This window comes from Bos javanicus, chromosome 18, assembly GCF_032452875.1.
Source record: "Bos javanicus breed banteng chromosome 18, ARS-OSU_banteng_1.0, whole genome shotgun sequence".
In the NCBI taxonomy this organism is placed as follows: Eukaryota; Metazoa; Chordata; class Mammalia; order Artiodactyla; family Bovidae; genus Bos; species Bos javanicus.
The window spans coordinates 56438472-56458306 of record NC_083885.1 but is presented as its reverse complement, the minus strand read 5'-3'; the positions used below and the strand labels follow the sequence as shown (position 1 = coordinate 56458306).

The 19835-nt window shown below is 47.5% G+C and overlaps 2 protein-coding genes across 12 annotated transcripts in view; one reads left to right on the top strand and one right to left on the bottom strand.

Moving 5' to 3' along the window:
- Nucleotides 1–690: 690 nt before the first annotated feature.
- On the bottom strand, nucleotides 691–13367 carry ZNF473 (zinc finger protein 473). 2 transcript variants are annotated; one of them, XM_061386138.1, is made up of 5 exons: nucleotides 13229–13367; nucleotides 9315–9518; nucleotides 7944–8070; nucleotides 6498–6587; nucleotides 691–5115 (listed from the first exon to the last, which is right to left on the bottom strand). In XM_061386138.1, exons 3-5 carry the CDS (start codon nucleotides 8041–8043, stop codon nucleotides 3788–3790), a joined length of 1518 nt encoding a protein of 505 aa, XP_061242122.1. In that variant the 5' UTR covers nucleotides 8044–8070; nucleotides 9315–9518; nucleotides 13229–13367; the 3' UTR covers nucleotides 691–3787. The 2 variants fall into 2 exon arrangements, with proteins under 2 accessions (XP_061242122.1, XP_061242123.1); XM_061386139.1 differs by lacking the exon at nucleotides 9315–9518 and having other exon boundaries at nucleotides 13229–13363.
- A 154-nt stretch (nucleotides 13368–13521) lies between these two features.
- VRK3 (VRK serine/threonine kinase 3) overlaps nucleotides 13522–19835 on the top strand; it is a 35966-nt gene continuing 29652 nt past the window's right edge. For 2 of the 10 annotated variants that reach the window (XM_061386151.1, XM_061386145.1), the window contains exons 1-2: nucleotides 13881–13984; nucleotides 14892–14954. The gene's annotated coding sequence lies outside the window, so the exon portion shown is untranslated. Of the gene's footprint in view, nucleotides 13660–13868; nucleotides 14065–14852; nucleotides 14955–19835 lie in introns of those variants that run through there. The other 8 variants (XM_061386148.1, XM_061386142.1, XM_061386146.1 and 5 more) reach the window with 7 other exon arrangements.

The window sequence follows — 19835 nt, the reverse complement described above, 5'->3', positions numbered from 1 at the left end:
AGCACTAGTGAGGGGAATGAACAGTTGCTGTGATCTGACACACAGTGATCAGATCTGGCAACTGGACTGCCATAGCATAATCTAGTTTATCTATTGGCAGGATGCAAGGCTTTAGCTGAATGTTCCCCAACCTCAGCGATACACTGCCATCAAATTTTTTAGCTGCAGATGTGTGCCATACATTTTCCTTCAGATCAGCTTAAAAAAAAAAAAAACACTTAAAATTGATTTATTTTTCAAGAGGACTTACTACCTTTCCAGGAGTGGGAAACTGGTATCTCTCATCAGTAGAGGATAAAGGGGGAGAAGGAAAGTAAAATAAGTACCAGGAGAGCAAAATAATGTTAAATTCTAGCAACAACTCTTGCCTGAGCCCAACTGTATCTTTGTAACTAGAAAATAAACAACATGCAGTCCACACTTCCTCCTTGATTAGGCAGAACTAATGAGGATGGAAAATTGCTGGTTGATGATGTGCTGACGAACAACTGAAAATGAGTGGCTCCCTAGTTGTCCTTGACCCTCCCGGGCTTTGGAAAAACAGAATTAACCAACTCATCATGGGATGGTTTTCACCATCAGGAGCCCTCCCCTCCCAGAACTGTGAGCACTCGACAGTTAGTGACTGTACATGCCCAGCCCCTGGCTGGGTGTGTGGCACTGAGCTGAGAAAAGCAATCAACCCTTAGAAATTAAAAAAACTTTTAATCAGAGAACAAACACTCAAACATGAGGGTAGGCGTTTCTACCCTGGTCCACAGAACACAGATCATTAGTTACACAGATACCACACACACACACACACACACACACACACACACACGGCTGCCAACTTTCCACAGGGCCTCTGACTTCTACCTTTGGTGTCAAAACTCTTGCTTGAATACACTTAGCAATTTGAGTTCCCACCCCTACCCCACCCCTCGGGTATATATCAGGCCCCTTGCTCAGATACAAATAAGGCAGAAGTTGGGCGTTTTCAGCCATTTGAAAACCAGTACACTCCCCTCTGTGGTGTGGTCAGCTGGTAAGTTCCCATTTTCAACAAACCAACTGGTGCAACTCAAGGTGCAAGGTTTTAAATATCCCAGGGACCCAGAGCATAGACTCTTGAACATTTTTTAGCACCAAAAATAAATACATTTATATTTTAAAAAAAAGAAACAAAAATATGAAAGAATATTAAAAGTGCCAGAGTCCAGTATCTTTGTAAGATTGTTTGTGCTTCAGGAAACAGGTGACTGGATCATGTAGCAAGTGGAACACAAAAGCTCAGAGCTGAGGAGGTGCCATCAAAAGAGCTGGTCATGTGGTTCCCTGAAGTGAGACTCAGTTGTAGAACAGGCCTGGCCATGGTGAGCAGTGAATGCAAGGGCTCTAACTCCAAGGAATCACCTGGCAACGAATAGCACTCCTCTATGAAATGAGGCCATTCATTTCCCTGATTCCAGAAGCTTCAAGGCAAGGGCAGCACTTTAAAGTATTGGTGTTCCCCAACTTGGAGCCTATAGTAAAGTGCTTGTGAGTGGCCAGGTTGGACAAACGATGGAGGAGGAACATTCCAGAAGTCATTTCTGTGCATCACTATTTTTGCACCAAGCACATCTTCTGCATAGATCGTGTGAACCATGTGGAGACAATGATAATCCGCTGCAGCTTTCATAACTGAATCCAGCTGTTTACAGCTTTAACTTTCATGATAAATTTGGTCTCGTCATTTAACCAACCATTTGAAATGGGAGACTATGGGAAGGGGTAGCATGTGGATGTGGGAGGGATCCTTTTGAGTGAGAGGTTTGGGAAACTAGGAGTGGAAAGTTCTTTCTGTGAGATGTTAGATGTTACAGATTCTTCTTGGCTTTTTGTGGGTTAGTTAAGAAAGTACTAGGACAGACCTGAGATGAAGGGAAGGAAAAGGCTTGACTTTTTTTTCGTTTCAATAAAGAACAAAGTGCTGATATTTTGCAAACAATTAAACCAAGGGTATACTGAAGGAAAACTTTGAAAATTAAAGCCATGAGTAATATTAGTAACAGTAACTGCAATTGAATACAAATAGAGGGTTACTGAATCATCTCTTTGTTTTAATGTAAAAGAGTGTATTTGTTATATCTGATGCGTATTTGTAGCTCACACTTGGTGAGTACTCACTATCTGATAGGTACTTGGTTCTAAGTGTTTTGCATCTATTTATGTTCACAGTAGTCTTTTGAGGTAGTAACTAGGATTGTGCCCATCTTACAGATGAGGATACTGAATTCCTGAGAGGTTCCATGACTCTTTGTAGATCACCTGGCAGATGGCAGAACTGGGGTTGAAGTCAGTAAACAGGGTCCAGTCTATCTGACTTCCAAAGCTCCAGTTTTCATTGTTTTAATGAAACGTGTGTAAATTTTCTAATCAATCTTTATTACCAGAGAGATTAATTACTCACGGCAGGGAGGGGCTTACACTGGGATGGTTTCAACTCTGGGCCTCGGAGGAACATTCTCAGATGTCTGGGAGCCTGCTGCTACCCAGGGGTCATGGGGAGGATTGCTACCTGCTACTTTGGAGTGTGAACTCACTGCTGTCGGCTGAGACCTGAGCAGCAGCACAAGGCTTTCTGACAATGTTGACACTGATATGATTTCTCCTGGGTGTGAATTCTCTGGTGCTGACTGAGATGGGCCCTAAGGCGAAAGGCTCTCCCACACACACCACAAGCATAAGGCTTCTCCCCTGTGTGAGTTGTCTCATGCTGCATCAGATTTGTTTTCTGCGCAAAGGCTTTCCCACATTTAGCACACACATAAAGCTTCTCCCTGGTATGAACTCTCTGATGCTTAGAAAGGCATGAGCCTGCTGGAAGGCTTCCCCGCACTCCTGACAAACGTAAGGCTTCTCTCCAGTATGAATCCTCTGGTGTTGGATGAGCGGAGTGCCCCGAATGAAAGCTTTCCCACCATTGTCACATTTATAAGACTTTTCACCTTTGTGAATTCTCTGATGCTTAGAGAAGCACGAGCTCTGGCTGAAGGTTTTCCCACATTCCTGACAAATATAAGGCTTTTCTCCGGTGTGAACTCTCTAGTGGTAAACGAGCTGAGCACGCAGGCTGAAGGTTCTCCCACAGTCATCACACATATAGGGCTTCTCATCTGTGTAAACTCCCTGGTGCTTAGAAAGGCATGAGCTCTCCTGGATAATTTCCCCACATTCATTCTGCTCAAAGGGCCTCTTTCCGGCCTGAGTTCCCTGATGCTGAATAAGGTGGTTACTGTGGGCCAAGACTTTGTCACACTTGTTAGGTATCAAGGGCTTCTTTGTAGTGTGGATTAACTGATGTTCTAAGAGACATGCACTTTGGCTGAAGATCCTTCCACATTTGTTACATTTAAAGGGGTGCTCGATCCCATGGAGGGACTGATGTTTGATGAGGGAGGTCCTGTAGATAAAGGCCTTCCCACAGTCCCCACATCTGTATGATCTCAATCTAGAGTGGATCTTCTGGTGCCGGATGAGATGTGAACTTTGCCCAAAGGCTTTCCCACAGTGGTTACACTCAAAGGGCTTCACCCTGGCGTGAATCAACTTGTGCTGAGTCAGGTATTTTCTGCAGTGGAAGGTTTTCTTGCATTTGTTACACTTAAAGCGCTTCCCAAAGATCCTTGGATGCTCTCTGTGCTCGGGTTTCTCATATAAGATCTCCTGGCTCTCACTGAGTCCTTTTTCTCTATTGTGAATGCTCTGGTGGCAAGTTAGGGTTGAGCGGCAAACAAGTTGCTCAACACACTCCTGACATTCGTTAGGGCGTTTCCACAGCATGGATTTTCTGGTGCTGAACAAGGTGTTCATTGTGGCTGAAGGTCTTCTTGCATTTGGCACAGCTGTAGAGCTTTTCTGTAGCGTGCATGGACAGGTGTCGAATCAGGTGGGAGGGCCGGCTGAAACTCTTGACACATTTGTGACATTTGTGGGGCCTGTAACCCGTGTGAACCCTCTGGTGTTCACTAAGGTGACTGTTCCGGTAAAAGGCTTTCCCACATTCGTTGCATTTGTAATTCTTCTCTCCACTGTGAACCCTCTGGTGGATCTTTAGGGCCAGGCTATGGCTAAAGGTTTTCTCACACTCATCACACTTATAAGGCTTCTCTGCAGTGTGAACAGACTGCTGTTGGACAAGAAAGGAGCTCTGCTTGCAGGCCTTCCCACACTCCTGATCCTCAGGGATCATTTTTGCAGCATGAATTTTCTGATGTTGGAGGAGGTATCTGTTGGAGTTGAAGGTTGCCTTGCATTTGGCACATTCATAGCATTTCTGAGTATGGGTCTTCTGATGCACAGAGAGATGAAAGGTTTGGCTAAAACTCTGGCCACATTCTTTACAATTGTAGGTTTTACCTGGGGGTGGTTTATGACACTCAAAAGGCTGTGAGTTGTGATCTGCTGGACAGTCACCATCTTGACTCTCCCATGGTTCTTCTTCAGTGTGAACTTTCTGATGACACAGAAGGTGTGTATTCTCACTAAAAGTTTCCCCAAATTTGTTATACACATAGGATTTGTAGCCTGTGTGAGTCACTGGTTGCATGGAAAGGCAGGAACACTGGTTGACATCTTTCTCATACTCTTGAAGCACTGTGGGATGCTGCTCCCTGTTGTGAAGAATCCAGTGCTGGATCATATGGTAACTCTGGCTGAAGCTCTTCCCACACTCACTGCACTCATATGGTTTCTCCCCTCCCTGGATGGTATCCTGCTGGCTGTGGTCTGAGTAGCACCCAAAGTCATTCCCACATTCCTGAGACTTAGCTGGTGCCAGGCTCTTTTCAGGGAGATCAAGTGTCATGGAACCCGCTCCTGGGGAAAGGTGGGACTCAGGACTGAGGTCTATCTTGAGTTCATGGCTCTTGAATTTGTGGCTTTTGCATTCTGTGGGACTTTCCAGACTGATAATATCAGACCTCAGAAGACTTTCTGAATCTCCTAGCAAACTATCTAACCAGGTTTGGCCTATGGAGGCTTCTCCCAAATGGGAGTTCCAGAGATCATCCTTGGAAAAAGTCTCAGTAATCTCTTGGAAGAGTCCTTCTTCCAAGAAGTCCTGAGGCAGAGGAGAAGTCTCAGCTATGCCTGAAAGAGAGGGCAAGTGCAAATGTCTCCTGTTCCCTAGGAGTTAAAGACAGGAGCTGCAGGCTAAGAGTAAACAAGAAGGAGAACAGGTGATGCATCCTGAGTCATCTGATGCATCCTGATGTTGGCTGGGAAGAGAATGAAGGAGGCAGGGCCAGCATGGTGATCCAGTGGGTACTGGCATCACAGGAAAAAGAGCCCATTTCAAGAGGTATTAGGAGGGGGAGCTGGGGGACTTGCTTAGTGACCCAGTGGCTAAGACTCATGCTCCCAAGGCAGGACCCCAGTTCAATCCCTGACCAAGGAACTAGATTCCATGTGCTACAACGGAGACCTTGACATAACTAAGACCCAGCACAGCCTAATAGACATTTTTAAAAAAGGGGGGGTGGGCGTGGTGCTGGGCAGCCATGGAGGTTCCAGAGGGATACTTGCCATCATCAGCCCCATCAGCTAAGGCATACTTCCTAGAGAAGTGCACTCGGGGAAAAGAGGTATAAATGATGACAACATAATACCATGTCACCACAGGAGGACTTATTTGGATGTGGCTACACAAGCTTGGAGTCAGCCTGGATGTCAAGGTGGCAGAAAGGGAAACGCATGGTGCCTAGGTCCATGTGAAACACCTGTGTGCTCAACAGGAGGCTACAGAAGGTCCACGCTCACGAGAGGTGAACCAAAAAGAGTTGCCTGCTGACAGCTAGGCTGCAGGCTGAGACTGAGCCATGCAGCCCCCACACCATGGCCTCTGGTTCAGGGGCCCTTCTCCTCATGTGAACCGTCAGTCTAACAATGAGAAAAGCTGCTGGCACCCCAGAGAGGGCCCTGACTCTCCCTTCAGGGATGTCTCAACCAGCACACCCGGGAATCCTGACTGCCTGACTGATCCCCCAGAGAAACTGTGGCCTGGGAGAGGGCAGAGTGAATGCTCTTAGCTGTGTTTAGGCCCAGGCTTGAGTCACTGACAGACAGGCCATCTGCTGGGCCAGAAGGAAGGATGGGCCTGCCTGAAGGCAGGTGAAATAGGCAGACCGGGAGGTCCACAGTGCTCAAGGGGCACAAGACAGAAAGCAGGAGAGACTAACTCAGAGAATGGAATGCTGAGCCCTGCTGAGTCTGGAAGGGTGCAGAGGGGACAGAGGAAGGGCACCGAAACAGCCATGTGCTGAACACAGAGGTACACGGAGAAAAGGTATGCAGGGCGAGGCTCCCCAGCCTGAAGCCAGTGCATGGCAGAGTGAAGCCGAGAGGCAGGGGGTGGAGATGTGTCAGCAGACCTAGTGGGCGGGATGGAGGTCCTAAAGACAGAGGGCCTACAAAGGACCACACCCCGTGAGCTCCCTCCACCCTCCCCTGGGGGGGCCTGGCTGCCCACTCACCAGTGTCTGTTGACTCTGGGCTTTCTTTCACCAGGGCCTCCAGCTTTTCCCCACCATCTGGATGGAAGGTCAGGTTGGGTCCAGGGGGGTCTGTAAGGAGAGAAAGGCATTGTCACCAACCAGATGACATCAGGATGGGGGGCCATCGGGCTGCTGAGCAGGAACTTCCTGGGTGTCCTGATGATTATTCAGCACCTGATCCAGCTCTGCAGGGTTCCTGGCCCAGTGGAGGAGAGGGATCCGGTCACAATCCAGGGTAATCAGAGATGTGACCACTGGGGCTGGGGACACAAAGGATCTGTAACAGCTCTTGAGAGATAAAAGAGAGTTGCCAGGGAGAGTCATGTACCTCCTCAGTCATCCGTGATTCACTCATTCTCCCATGGACTGGACATACCAGAGGCCTCCATAAGATGGGCCCCATGATGGGAGTGTGTAGGGGGTCCCAAAGACCAATCCTGCTTCCTACCCTCTGCAAACTTCCTCAAGGGTGGGAACAGAGTTGTAATCCCAGGGGATACATGCTACAGTGGGGAGACAGCCACTGCTGACTTCAGAGATGAGAAGCCGTGAGCACAGCAAGTAGGTTTCATTTGGCTTTTAGCTTAAAGAGGACAAGGAAAGAGATTCTCCCCAACGGCCCCCAGAAGGAACCAACTATGCCCGTGCCCAGATTTTAGCCCAGTCAGACCCATCTCCAGGACTGTCAGAGTCAGTGTATGTTGTTTTCAGCCACACTTGTGGCATCTGTAAAAGTAGCTACAGGAAAGGAATACACTGCTAATAAATACACACAGATGAGTGTCTGGAGGACTAGAGGAGAGCATTCTAAGTGCTGGCCTGGCACAAGACCTAGTTCTTAACACACTGACTCCTGCTGCTCCCTCTTCTATTCATTGAGCCCTCAAAGCCAGTACTGTCTGTTCCAGACACAGGGGCTCCACCAGGGAGCAGCACGAGTTCCTGCTGCAGAAACTACGGCAGAGGGAGACAGACCATAAAATGAGCGGTGAGCAAGCCAGGCAGGGGAGAGGCAGTGAGTGCTCAAGGGGTTGCAGTTTGTCTTAAAGGAGTGAAGCCCCTGAAGTGTCAGCTGGAGGAATTCCTCTACCATGAGGAAGAGGAAAGTGCTGATGGAGCTAGAGGGCAAGCACAGGTTTCTCTTCCCAGGCAGTACTGACATGTGGGGTTGGATAGTCCCTGAAATTCTGGAGTGTGTGGCAGCACCCCTGGGCTCCACCCACTGGATTCTAGGAGTACACCCTCCACTCCTCCCAAGTGGTGACAACCAAAAAGGTCACCAGGCACTACCGATGTCGCAGAATCAGGCAACTAAGCACAGTGATCTGAGGCGCTCAGGAGCCAGGAGATCACCCCATGGGTGACTGAGAGCCATGGGTGATCCTGAGCAGGGCGGTGACTCCCCAGGGCAGGGGTGGCACTCACTCAGCAGGAAGAGGTTCCAGTAGTTGTCCAACGCCGTGTCCCAGAACAGGTCTCCCTGCCCCTGCCCCAGCTGCTCCCAGTTCTCCGAGGTGAAGTCCATGGCTATGTCCTTGAGGGTGGCAATTTCCTGGAATGCAGCGGGACTGGGGTCAGGGAGGGGCCAATGGCTCACCTCAGTAGCCTCATCCGCCACATGCGAGGCCTCTGGCAAAAATCATCTTGTGAGACGCTTCAGATGTGAGATCTCATATTTTCCAGGCAAGGACAAGGAGTCTAGAAAAGGAGACGTGCTATCCCCTCAAGGTCACAGAGGCAGGTCTGCCTCATCCTAACATCCACCTACCTACCTTGACTTTTGCTTTTTTCAGTGTTCAAGATTTTAAGTTTTTAAATTTTTTTTTTATTTTAAAAATTCAAGCATAGTTGATTTACAATGTGTTATTTTCTGCTGTACAGAAAAGTGATTCGGTTGTATATACATTCTTTTCCATATTCTTTTCCATTACAGTTTATTACAAGATATTGAATAGCTCCCCAAGTTATACAGTAGGACCTTGTTTACCCATTCTACAGTTTGCCTCTGCTCATCTCAAACTCCCAATCCATCCCTCCCCTACCCCCTCCCCTCTCTGCAACCACAAGTTGGTTCTCTATGTCTGTGGGTCTGTTTCTGTTTCATTTCCATTTTCATTCATTCATTCAACAAACACCTCAAGGCTTTCTGTGTGCCAGACTAGTAATGTCCCTAGGGACCCAGAGATGAGTCCCAATTAGTACCTGTCCCTGTGGAGTGCACAGTCTGATGGGACTGACAGATATGGGCAGAGACACCCCAACCTGGTGGATCTGTGTTACAGTGGAGGAGGCAGGGGTGACCTGGGAGACCAGAGCAGGGAGGAGCTAACGCTGCCCAGGAAAGGTGGGGAGAATAAACTGAGTCTTGAAGGCTATGGAAGATTTACCAGCTGGAGATAGTGGCTGCAGTATATTCTAGCAGAGAGAGGAGCCTGATCAAAGGCAGGAAGCTGGAAAGTATGGAGTAATATTTTCACACAAGGCCAAGAAGGGAGTAGTACAGCTTGTGTGAGGGAAATGGAAGAAGAGGAAAGAGGAGGGCAGGACCCAAGCCATGCAGGGATGGGCTGAGAAACCTGGATTTTATCCAGGGGGCAATAAGGATTTCTGGAAGGGTACTGGGCAATAAGGATTCCTGGAAGGGTGCTGGGCAAGACAGTGATGGTGTGAGAGCTTTCCTTTGAGACTGACTGGGGGCAGGGGGCGGGCATCATAAGACAGTGAGCTGGAACAAGGCAGGCCAGATGTGCAGCCTCTGGGGATGACAGGTTGGGATGAGAGGGACACTTGACTCACCTCAGTTGTAGCTGATGGGGACCCAACAACCAGTTCCTCATTTAAGCTCCCCCTCCTTCCCCTCCACAATCCTGGCTGGCAGGGCGGCAGAAAGGACTAGGAAACTGGGAGAAAGTGTGCCTTCCTCTTAGAGCTGACTCTCTGGCCATGCTGGAGGAGCTCCCAAAACGTCCGGAAGTAGGAAGAGTGAGGACGTGCGTCTCCCTGCAAGAATCACACAATTCTATTTACTAAAAGCACCCAGCCCCAGTGCTGCAGAGCCTACACAGCGCCCCCTTAGCACTTGTCAGGGTTAAGTACAGTCCGTAAATATCCATGTGGGAGATGTGGACGTTCAGATCTCTCACCTTGCTGGAACCTTCTGTCTTGCTCACCACTGTGCGCACAGTGCCTGACACACAGGAGGGACTTGTATCATCTCTAAGACTAGAGTTCAGGCAAGTCTCCAAGACTGTGCTATTTCTACAACAGCATGATTTCAACTTTTTTTTTAAACCATGACCCACAGTAACACAGATAATATATACTATGACTTCTCATTTGCATACATAACTGAACAAAAGCTTCGTGAAACAATACTTCATCTTACAAAGTAGGGTGGACTAGGATGTTTACCATTCTATTTACTTCACTTAAAAAAATACATATACGGTCACTGCCCACTGGGTCATTCTCAACTCATAACAGGCAAAACACTGTACACTGGTGTGGCCTCTATGTACTTCCTTAAGTGGCATATATCTATGGGTGTTGAAAGCATTCCACGTCATGAAGCCACACCACAGGTCCATAATTCTTAAGCTTCTGGGCCAAGTACGCTTTAATTCAGAAATTTTCAGATAATAAAAGGTAATCCACCATACATGGCGTAGTTCATTAAAATCCCAGTACAAGGGGGAGGGGAGAGGAACAAGGGGAGCATTTCATAACTGAACACTTCAATATTCCAAGAGTGGAGGTAAAAATATCCACTCTAGCTAGGATAATTAAAAGTAATAAATCACAGCATTTCTAGTCAGGTTCAGGCATCAAATTCATGGAAAAAATATTTGGTTTTCAGAGCTTTCTAGATTTTGTGACTGCAGATAATGGAATGTGATAGGCCTAAGAAGTGAAGTGAAGTGAAAGTTGCTCAGTCATGTCCAGCTCTTTTCAACCCCATGGACTGTCACCTGCCAGGCTCCTCTGTCCATAGGGATTCTCCAGGCAAGAATACTGGAGTGGGTTGCCATGCCCTTCTCCAGGGGATCTTTCCGACCCAGGGATCGAACCTGGGTCTCCTGCATCTCAAGCAGATTCTTTACCACTGAGCCACCAGAGAAACCTCAGGCCTATAAAAGAGCTAATGTTTTACACAACAAGGATTTTCCTCACAAAGAGGTTAAGACTTGACTTGTGAGTGTAAGTCAATCTACAGATTTAAAAAAATTTTTTTAAGTATAGTTAATTTACAATGTTGTGTTAGTTTCTGGTATACAGCAGTGATTCAGTTATATGTATATATGTATATTCTTTTTCATATTTTTTCCATTATTATAGGATACTGAATATAGTTCCCTGTGCTATACAGTAGGATCTTCTTATCCATCTTATATATAGTAGTTTGCATCTGCTAATCCCAAACTCCCAATCCATCCCTCCCTCAGTCCCCCTCCCAATTGGCAACCACAGGTCTGTTCTATGTCTGATCCGCAGATGTTTTATCTGGCCTGAGTTGGCATAGAATGTTTGGTTTGTTTTTCTTTAAAAATTTTTATTTTGGGTTGCACTGGGTCCTCATCGCTGTGCAGGCTTTTTTCTAGTTATGGCAAGCAGGGTCTACTCTGTGCTGTGGTGTGCGGGCTTCTCATTGCAGTGGCTTCCCTTGTTATGGAGAACGGGCTCTAGGGCATGCAGGCCTCAGCAGTTTTGGCTCATAGACTCTAGAGGGCAGGCTCAGTAGTAGTTGTGGCACACAGACTCAGCCGCTTCATGGCATGTGAGCTCTTCCCAGACCAGGGATCGAACCCAGGTCGCCTACATTAGCAGGCAGATTCTTTACCAGTGAGACACAAGGAAAGCCCCGGCACAGAATGCTTTGACAGAAAATTCTTCTAAGTAATCCCAAACTCAAAAGCTGGGAGATTTCACCTAAAAATTCAATTTCCAGTTTCTGAAAAATCCTAGGATTTGGCCACATGGGGTCTGCATTCCCACAGAGCTAGTTTGTTGGAAGCCATTTCGAGCTCTCCACCCCTTAGATGGGATGATCCCTCTGAGAGGCCGCACAGTCCTCACCCAGACTCTTCTCTTCATTTCCTTATCGGCCTGGCCCTCAGACATCTGAATTTGAGAACTCTATGGACAGTTTCCAAATCCCATTCTGTCCACATCTCATAAACTCTTAGACCTGGGAGGGAAGAAACTGGAGCCCTGAGGTGAAGCTCAAGGTCACCCACTCTGTCATAGTAACTTAAGGCAAATCATTACCAGACTGGAAAGTCTTAGGCCCTGGAGCCAGGGAGTCCTGCCTCTTCCTGGTGTGGGACCACGGCCACATCATTCACCCTTTTTGTGTGTCACTTTCTACATGTACAAAATAAAGCAGAAAAATAGCAACCCACAATCTCTTATCTACAATTCTAAAAACAAAAGGCTTAGAACCAGAACTTCATTCATAAATTGGTAGTCAAACTGAACCCAAATCGCCACAGGCTATGCATAGTCTTTATTCTCCTTCAGTGTGATTAACGCCTTTTCCAGCAGAAATATTCAATTTCCAAGAATTGCCCCAAATATCACTGGGGGTGTGGCCTAATTATGAAATACTGTTGTTTGGTTTGCGACTAGATGGACTGTAGCCCGCCAGGCTTCTCTGTCCATGGGGTTTCCCAGAAAAGAACCCTGGAGCGGGTTACCATTTCTTCCTCCTTCCCCACCCAGGGATTAAACTCGCATCTCTTGCATCTGCAGGCGGGTTCTTCACCACTGAGCCACCTGCGTGCCCCCGTGCTCAGTCACGTCTGACTCTGCAACCCTAGGGACTGTAGCCTGCCAGGCTCCTCTGTCCATGAGATTCCCCAAGCAAGAATACCGCAGTGGCTTGCCATGCCCTCCTCCAGGGGATCTTCCCTACCCAGGGATAGAACTCGCGTCTCCTACGTCTCCTGAATTGGCAGGCAGATTCTTTACCGCTGAACCACTCACTGAGAAGCCTTGAGCCGCCTGGGAAGCCCCAGTTAAGAAATACGCACACTATTAACTTGCTAAAGTCTAGAAAATTCTGATGACGGGGTAGCTGCTGCGGAGATTACAAGAGAAAATGTGAGAATAGCACCTGGCACACAGATAGCGCTCAAATGAATGGTAAATATCTTGAATTCCTAAAGAACTCTCATTCATTCATCCCCCAAGATCCTGCCCAGCTCTGCCAAAGACTTCAGGCAACTCACCACCTCCTTCAGTATCAGTTTTATCATCCAAATAAAATGAAATAGAATCGTTCCTCTCAGGGCGGCCGGTTAGCGTTGGAAAGCACTTTAGCAAGATGCGGTGGTGGTTTAGTCGCGTCCGATTCTTCGCGACCCCAAGAACTGAAGCCTGCCAGGGTTCTCTGTCCATGGGATTTTCCAGACAAGAATACTGGAGTGGGTTGCCATTCCCTTCTCCAGGGGATCTTCCCCACCCAGGGATCGAACCTGGGTCTCCTGCATTGTAAGCGGATTCTTTACCAACTGTGCTACCAGGGAAGCACGTTAGCAAGATCCTGATCCTTTACTCCGAACCAGCGTTCGAGGCTCCACCTAGATAACCACAGCCCAAAGCGACGCGCCCAGAGCCGAAATCGCCCCAGAAGCATTCCGTCATCCCTCGGGAAGGACCTTGCCCACAAGGCTCCAGAGTCTTCAGTGAGCCCAGCCCCGGTATATCCTCACCTCGAGACTGCAATCCACTGAATTAACAGACACGACGGGAGCCAGGCGGGAGGCGGAGACGCAACTGCTCTCACGCGCCTCCTCGTATCCACTTCCGGTGCCGGGCGAATATCTTCACGACTACTTCACCCAAGAGCCTCTGCGCCAGAGCCAGGACTGTTTCCCAGAGGGCTGTGCGAAGGCCTTCCCTTGTCTTCCCATCTCCACAGCCCCTTGTCTTTAGCCGGCCCGCTGAGCACGCTGGGAAATAGACTAGAAAAACAATCGGCCCCAGATGGCATTTGGGTATTGTAGACAAGGTTTTGATAGGCAACCAAATCAGTCTTCTGCCTTTTCGAGGAGATTGAAAGGGTTTTCCATTTCTGAAGGAGACAGAGTGTCACCATGGAAACACATTTAGGAGGAAACAATTCCTGAGGGGACGCGCGATGGTAAGAGGAGGAGTTGAGGCGGGAGAAATGAGACTGTGACCTCTGATTGGCGGGAAAATGCCTCGGAATGCGCAATAGAACCAGAAAGCGTTCCACTAAAGGTGGAATAGGATTGGGCGATGAGGGAATAATCCATCCCCCAGCCTTGAGTCAGCGGACTGGCCTGCCGCAAAGGTGCCTGGGAAATGGAGTTCCCAGGCAGTCACAGTCCACAGGCAGTCGGGAAGTCGGCATAGGCTGCGCGGGCGCAGTCCTCCCTCTGGCGAGAGGATGCGCGCGCAGCGCCTCCCGCCCTAGCGGAAGTTTCCGCAGGGCAACTGAGAAGGTGAGTCCCAGTTCCCCTGGAGGGTCAAGAGAGTCTGGCTGCAAATATCTGTCTGCCCACACAGCTCGCCAAATCCAGAGGTGAGGGGAAGACGAGGCGGAGTAGGGGCCTAGCCACAGTTCGGTCGTGGTGCCTGTGACGTCAGCGCGACCCTTTGTGGGAGACTGAGCCCTCGGGAGCGGGGATCGCGGGTCAGGATGAGAGAATCTTCTGGCCTCCGAGATAACCTGTCAGCTGCAGCTGTCCGGTCTTGGTGGTGGGCGTGGATACAACGGAGACGGGCAAAGCTAACGGAGAGTGTGACGGAAGCCCCGCCTTGGTACTACGTCATCCGTGGTCCCTGCAAAGGGAGGGGCCGAGGCAAATCATTTCACTGTTACTCCTCCTGCCCGAAGGTGGAGTCTAGCCGTTAGCTCTTTTGCTGTGCTGCGTTTCAGGACCTGCCAGGAGGGATACAATACTTAACACACTCCATATGTTCAGTAAATATTGAACAAATCAATAAAGAAAATGTATGAATGAATGATAAAGACTGACTTGAGTGTTGGAGCCTTGGTTTTGAGTCCTGAGCTAGCCAGATGACATTGAAATGGTGACTTCAGCCCTCGGATTCCTTTCTTCTATACATATTTATTGAGAGTTTACTATAGCTCTTTCCTTTTGTGACTTTTTAAAGTTTCTTACTTATTCGTTTATTAAGCTTGTGTTCCCCCACTAGAATGAGCTTTGTCAGGTCAGGAGCTGTTGGTTTCCTTTGCTGCTGTAGGAGTTCAGTGAAAAATTGAATAAATGAATGAACTTAGCATGTGTTGGTTGCATAGCCAATTCTCAATAAACATCAATCATTATTTTTTACTCCCACGTACAGCAAGCCTGAGTCAGCCTCTCCACGTTTATTCATTTACAGGACACAGTTAAGATGGAGTTTCCAGCCCAGTGAATCTGAGGGCCAGATCGTGACCCCATAAAGGTACCATCCCCTCGGACACATGCCCCTGAAAGCCTATTCCCCACCAGCAGCCTATTCCTCTTCCATCTCTTGTGTGTTGCTTCTCTCAGACTTCATTCCCAGGAGGAAAGTTATCATGGGCATGGCAGTGGTTTCAAGGGCAAACACTGGAGTTTCATGAGTCTGCCCCAAGAGGAACTAGAGAGATCTGAGAGGCTCAGAGCTTAAGATATAGAAAGAGGAAAGGGAGGAATCGAAATATTAACAAATGGAAGATGATAACCAGTAACATAAAGGACTTTCCTGTTCTTTGCAGTTGATAGAAATGTATTCCACTTATGCCTCCAACCATTTTCAAATGTGAGCAGGCTCAGTTGTGTCTGACTCTTTGCAATCCCATGGACTTCAACCTGCCACGCTCCTCTGTCCATGGAATTTTCCAGGCAAGAATGCTGGAGCGGGTTACCATTTCCTCCTCCAGGGATATTCCCAACTCTGGGAACAAACCCGCGTCTCATGTATCTCCTGCATTGGCAGGCAAATTCTTTACCACTAAGCCACCCAGGAAGCCACTCTGTCAAATAGAAACTGTTAAAAGCCCCATTTCACCATTGAGAAGACTGAGGCATAGAGAGGCTAAGTAACAGGCCCAGCAAAGAGCACATCTGGAATTCAAATCCAGGCAGCCTGGGACTAAAGCCTGGGACTGTAAGGACTCCTCTCCTTGCAATTGCAATAGAGACCAGCCTTTAAAGTGAATAAAGGAAAATGTTTTAATTGGATTGAGCCAGGCACAGAAGGATAAGTACTCCATGATCCCACATGTATGTGGAATCTAAAAAGAAATGTCAAACTCGTGGTAACAGAGTGGAATAGTGCTTGCCAGAAGCTGTGGGGAAAAGGGATATTGATCAGAGGGTACAGACTTCCTATTGTAAGATGATTAAGTTCTGGAGACCTAATGTATAACATGGAAACTATAGTAAATAATAATGTGCATCAGCTGCTGCTAAGTTGCTTCAGTCGTGTCTGACTCTGTACGACCCCATAGATGGCAGCCCACCAGGCTCCCCCATCCCTGGGATTCTCCAAGCAAGAACACTGGAGTGGGTTGCCATTTCCTTCTCCAATGCATGAAAGTGAAAAGTGAAAGTGAAGTCGCTCAGTTGTCCTACTCTTAGCGACCTCATGGACTCAGCCTACCAGGCTCCTCCGTCCATGGGATTTTCCAGGCAAGAGCACTGGAGTGGGGTGCCATTGCCTTCTCCAAATAATAATGTGAGTGTATACTTGAAATTTGCCAAGAGAGTAGATTGCAAGTTTCCTCACCACACACACACATACACACAAGTTGGAATTATGAGAGGTGGTGGATATTTGAATTAGTTTTATTATGGTAATTGTTTCATAATATATACTGATAACCAAAATTTCAGAAATGGGGACCTGATTAAAATAGGCATTTATTTGAGGTTTGTTAGGACTGCAGCCCAGGAGACCCAGATTCAAGAAGCACTTGAGAACATCCTAATAAAGAAATACATCAGGACTTCCCTGGTGGTCAAGTGGTTAAGAGTTCGCCTTCCAGTGCAGGGGGTGCACGTTCAATTCCTTATTGGGGAACTAAGATCGCATGTGCCTGGCTGCCAAAAAACACAAAACGTAAAACAGAAACAATGTTGTGAAAAATTCAATAAACACTTTTATCTTAAAAAGGTATACATATATTCGTATTTTGGTAAAATAATAAAAAGAAGCAACTTGAATTGTGTTCTGTTGGACTACAAGTGGAGGAGGCTTCTAAAGGCAAAAACTGCAAGGCCACAGTTAGTTACATGAGTTGTTTATCAAAAATTACAATTGGAGCTGGCAAGAAGTAAGGGTGCTTGTTAAGCAAGAATTAGTTGGGATCCAAAATGGTTGTTTGGTTACAGGGGAAACAACCCTGACACACAAGATGCCAGGTAGCAGATGTTTCAAACACGGGTTGTGTCCTTGGGTTAGGCAGCAGTCACAGAAAGTTCGAGTTCTCACAGACCCTCAGTGACCACCCAATTGTAGTTTTTTATGCCTGAACTATGATCACTGTTTTAATCTCAATTTGTCATATATGTATATATATGCTATGCTAAGTCGCTTCAGTCGTGTCCGATGCTGTGCGACCCCATAGACGGCAGCCCACCAGGCTCCCCCGTCCCTGGGATTCTCCAGGCAAGAACACTGGAGTGGGCTGCCATTTCCTTCTCCAATGCATGAAAGTGAAAAGTGAAAGTGAAGTCGCTCAGTTGTGTCCGACTCTTAGCGACCCCATGGATTGCAGCCTACCAGGCTCCTCTGTGCATGGGATTTTCCAAGCAAGAGTACTGGAGTGGGGTGCCATTGCCTTCTCATATATATATATATAGGCTTCTCTGATAGCTCAGCGGGTAAAAATTTGCCTGTCAGTGCAGAAGACCCAAGAGACACAGGTTCAGTCCCTGGGGTGGGTTCAATCCCTGGGTCGGGAAGATCCCCTGGAGGAGGAGATGGCAGCCCACTCCAGTATTCTTGCCTGGGAAATCCCATGGGGAGAGGAGCCTGGTGGGCTGCAGTCTATGGACTCACAAAGAGTTGGACACAACTGAGCACACACACAGGCATATACTTATACACACAAGTTTTACACTTTAAATATAGACAGTTATTTGTCAAAGATAAATAAAAGTAAAAAGAAAAAAACCTTTGTCTTGCAAGGTTAAATGAAGTCATGAGCAAAAGTTTATTTTAACTTTGATTTTGATATCCCAGCTAATAACCCGGACTGTACACTAAGAACAAATAAAATAATTTTGCTTTTTTTCCTTTTGCTGTTTAAAATATATTCATTGAAAATGCCTGTTGTACTGTTATCCCTGTTGAGTTTCTCTACTTGTCTTATGAACTAGTTTCATCCTGCTCTCATGACCTGAGTTGTGTCCCACAAAAATTCGTTCACGGAAACCCTCAACCTGAGTATTTCAGAATGTGTCCATATTTGTAAATAGGGCCTTTAAAGAGGCAATTAAAATGAGGTCTTTAGGGTCGGCCTGCTATGGCCTAAATGTTTGTGTCCTCCCAAAGTTCATATGTTGAAATGCCCAATGTGATGGTTTTAGGAAGTGGGGCCTTTGGGAGGTAGTTAGGCCATGAAGGTGGAAAGTGAAAGTGAAGTCGCTCAGTCGTGTCCGACTCTTTGCGACCCCATGGACTGTAGCCTACCACCCTCCTCTGTCCATGGGATTTTCCAGGCAAGAGTACTGGAGTGGGGTGCCATTTCCTTCTCCAGAGGATCTTCCCACCCCAGGGATTGAACCTGGGTCTCTCACATTGTAGGCAGACGCTTTACCAACTGAGCCACCAAGGAAGTCCTGGAGAAGGTGGAGCTCTCATAAATGGAATTACTGCCCTTATAAGAGACCCAGAGAGCTTCCCAGCCCCTTCCTCCATATAAGGACACAGGGTAAAGTTGTCAGTCTGTAGCCCAGAAGAGGGCCTTTATCAGGACCCAACCACAGTGGCACCTTGATGTTGGGCTTCCCAGTCTCTAGAACTGTAAGAAGTAAGTTTCTATTGTTTGTAAGCCACCAGGCTATGGGCTTTTTTGTTTTGTTTAGTTTTGTTGGCAGTGTTGGGTCTTAGTTGAGGCATGCAGATTCTCTAGTGTGACTCATAGGCTCACTAGTTGCAGTGCTCAAGCTTGGTTGCTCCATGGCATGTGGGATCTTAGTTCCCCAACCAGGGGTCAAACCCACATCCCCTTCATTGCAAGGCAGATTCTTAACCACTGGACCACCAGGGAAGTCCCATGTCTGCAATATTTATTATATTTATTACGATTATTATATTATTATAATATTGATCATAGCCATTTAAACAGACTAAGGTAGGCCCTAATCCAATATGATCAGTATCCTTATAAGAGGAGGAGATTAGAACACAGACAGAGGGACAAGCACGTGAGGACACAGTGAGAAGGTGGCCGTCAGCACGCCAAGGAGAGGCCTCCGAAGAGACCAAACGGTCATACCTCGATGTCAGGCTTCTGGCCTCCAAATTTGTGAGCAAATACATTCCTGTTGTTTAAACCATCTAGTCTGTGGGAGTGAGTTGTGGCTGCCCAAGCTAGTGAATATACGCTGTGTCCTCATTTGTCACAAGCGCTGTATGTGATTTTGGCTTTGATTTTTGTTTAAAGTATTAGGAAATACTCCAGAAATACACAAGGCTTAGAGTGTATCATAGTGACCATCCATTATCTGACTAAGTTAGTCAGGATACGGTGGACTATGCTGCAGTAACAAATAAACCCTGAAATCCTGGTGGTTTGTAGAAGGAAAGTTTATTTGCCAATCACGGGCTTGCAGTGTGGACCGGGCAGCTGCCCTTCATCTCGTACCTCTGCTGCCTCAGGGCCATCCCTGCAGAGGAAGGCTGGCAGAGGAGGTACTGGGGCCCCTAACTTTTTGGCCGGAAAATGACTTCTGCTCACACCGCATTGGCCAGAACTAGTCATGTGGCCCTAATCTCACTGTAAGGAACCCTGGGAATTGCAGGGGGAGTATGTGGCTCTCTGGTGAGCACTAACCATCTCTCCCATCCCCATCACGTGGTTCAAGAGGTGAGCGTCACAATTACAGTTGAAGACCCTCCATGCTTCCATGATTGGAGCAGTTCTCCTGCCCAATTTTATTGACCTCAGGGCGTTCTTGTACCTTTTGTGAGCTCTGTATTTTCACTCTGCATTTGTTCTACTTTGCACCTGCCCTGGGCCCTTGGGGAGAGACTGGACGCAGAGGGCAGGAACTCATTTTAGAAGTGGCCATTTTGTGGGAATTCCCTGGTAGTCCAGTTGTTATGATGCTGTGCTTCCACTGCAGGGAGCAC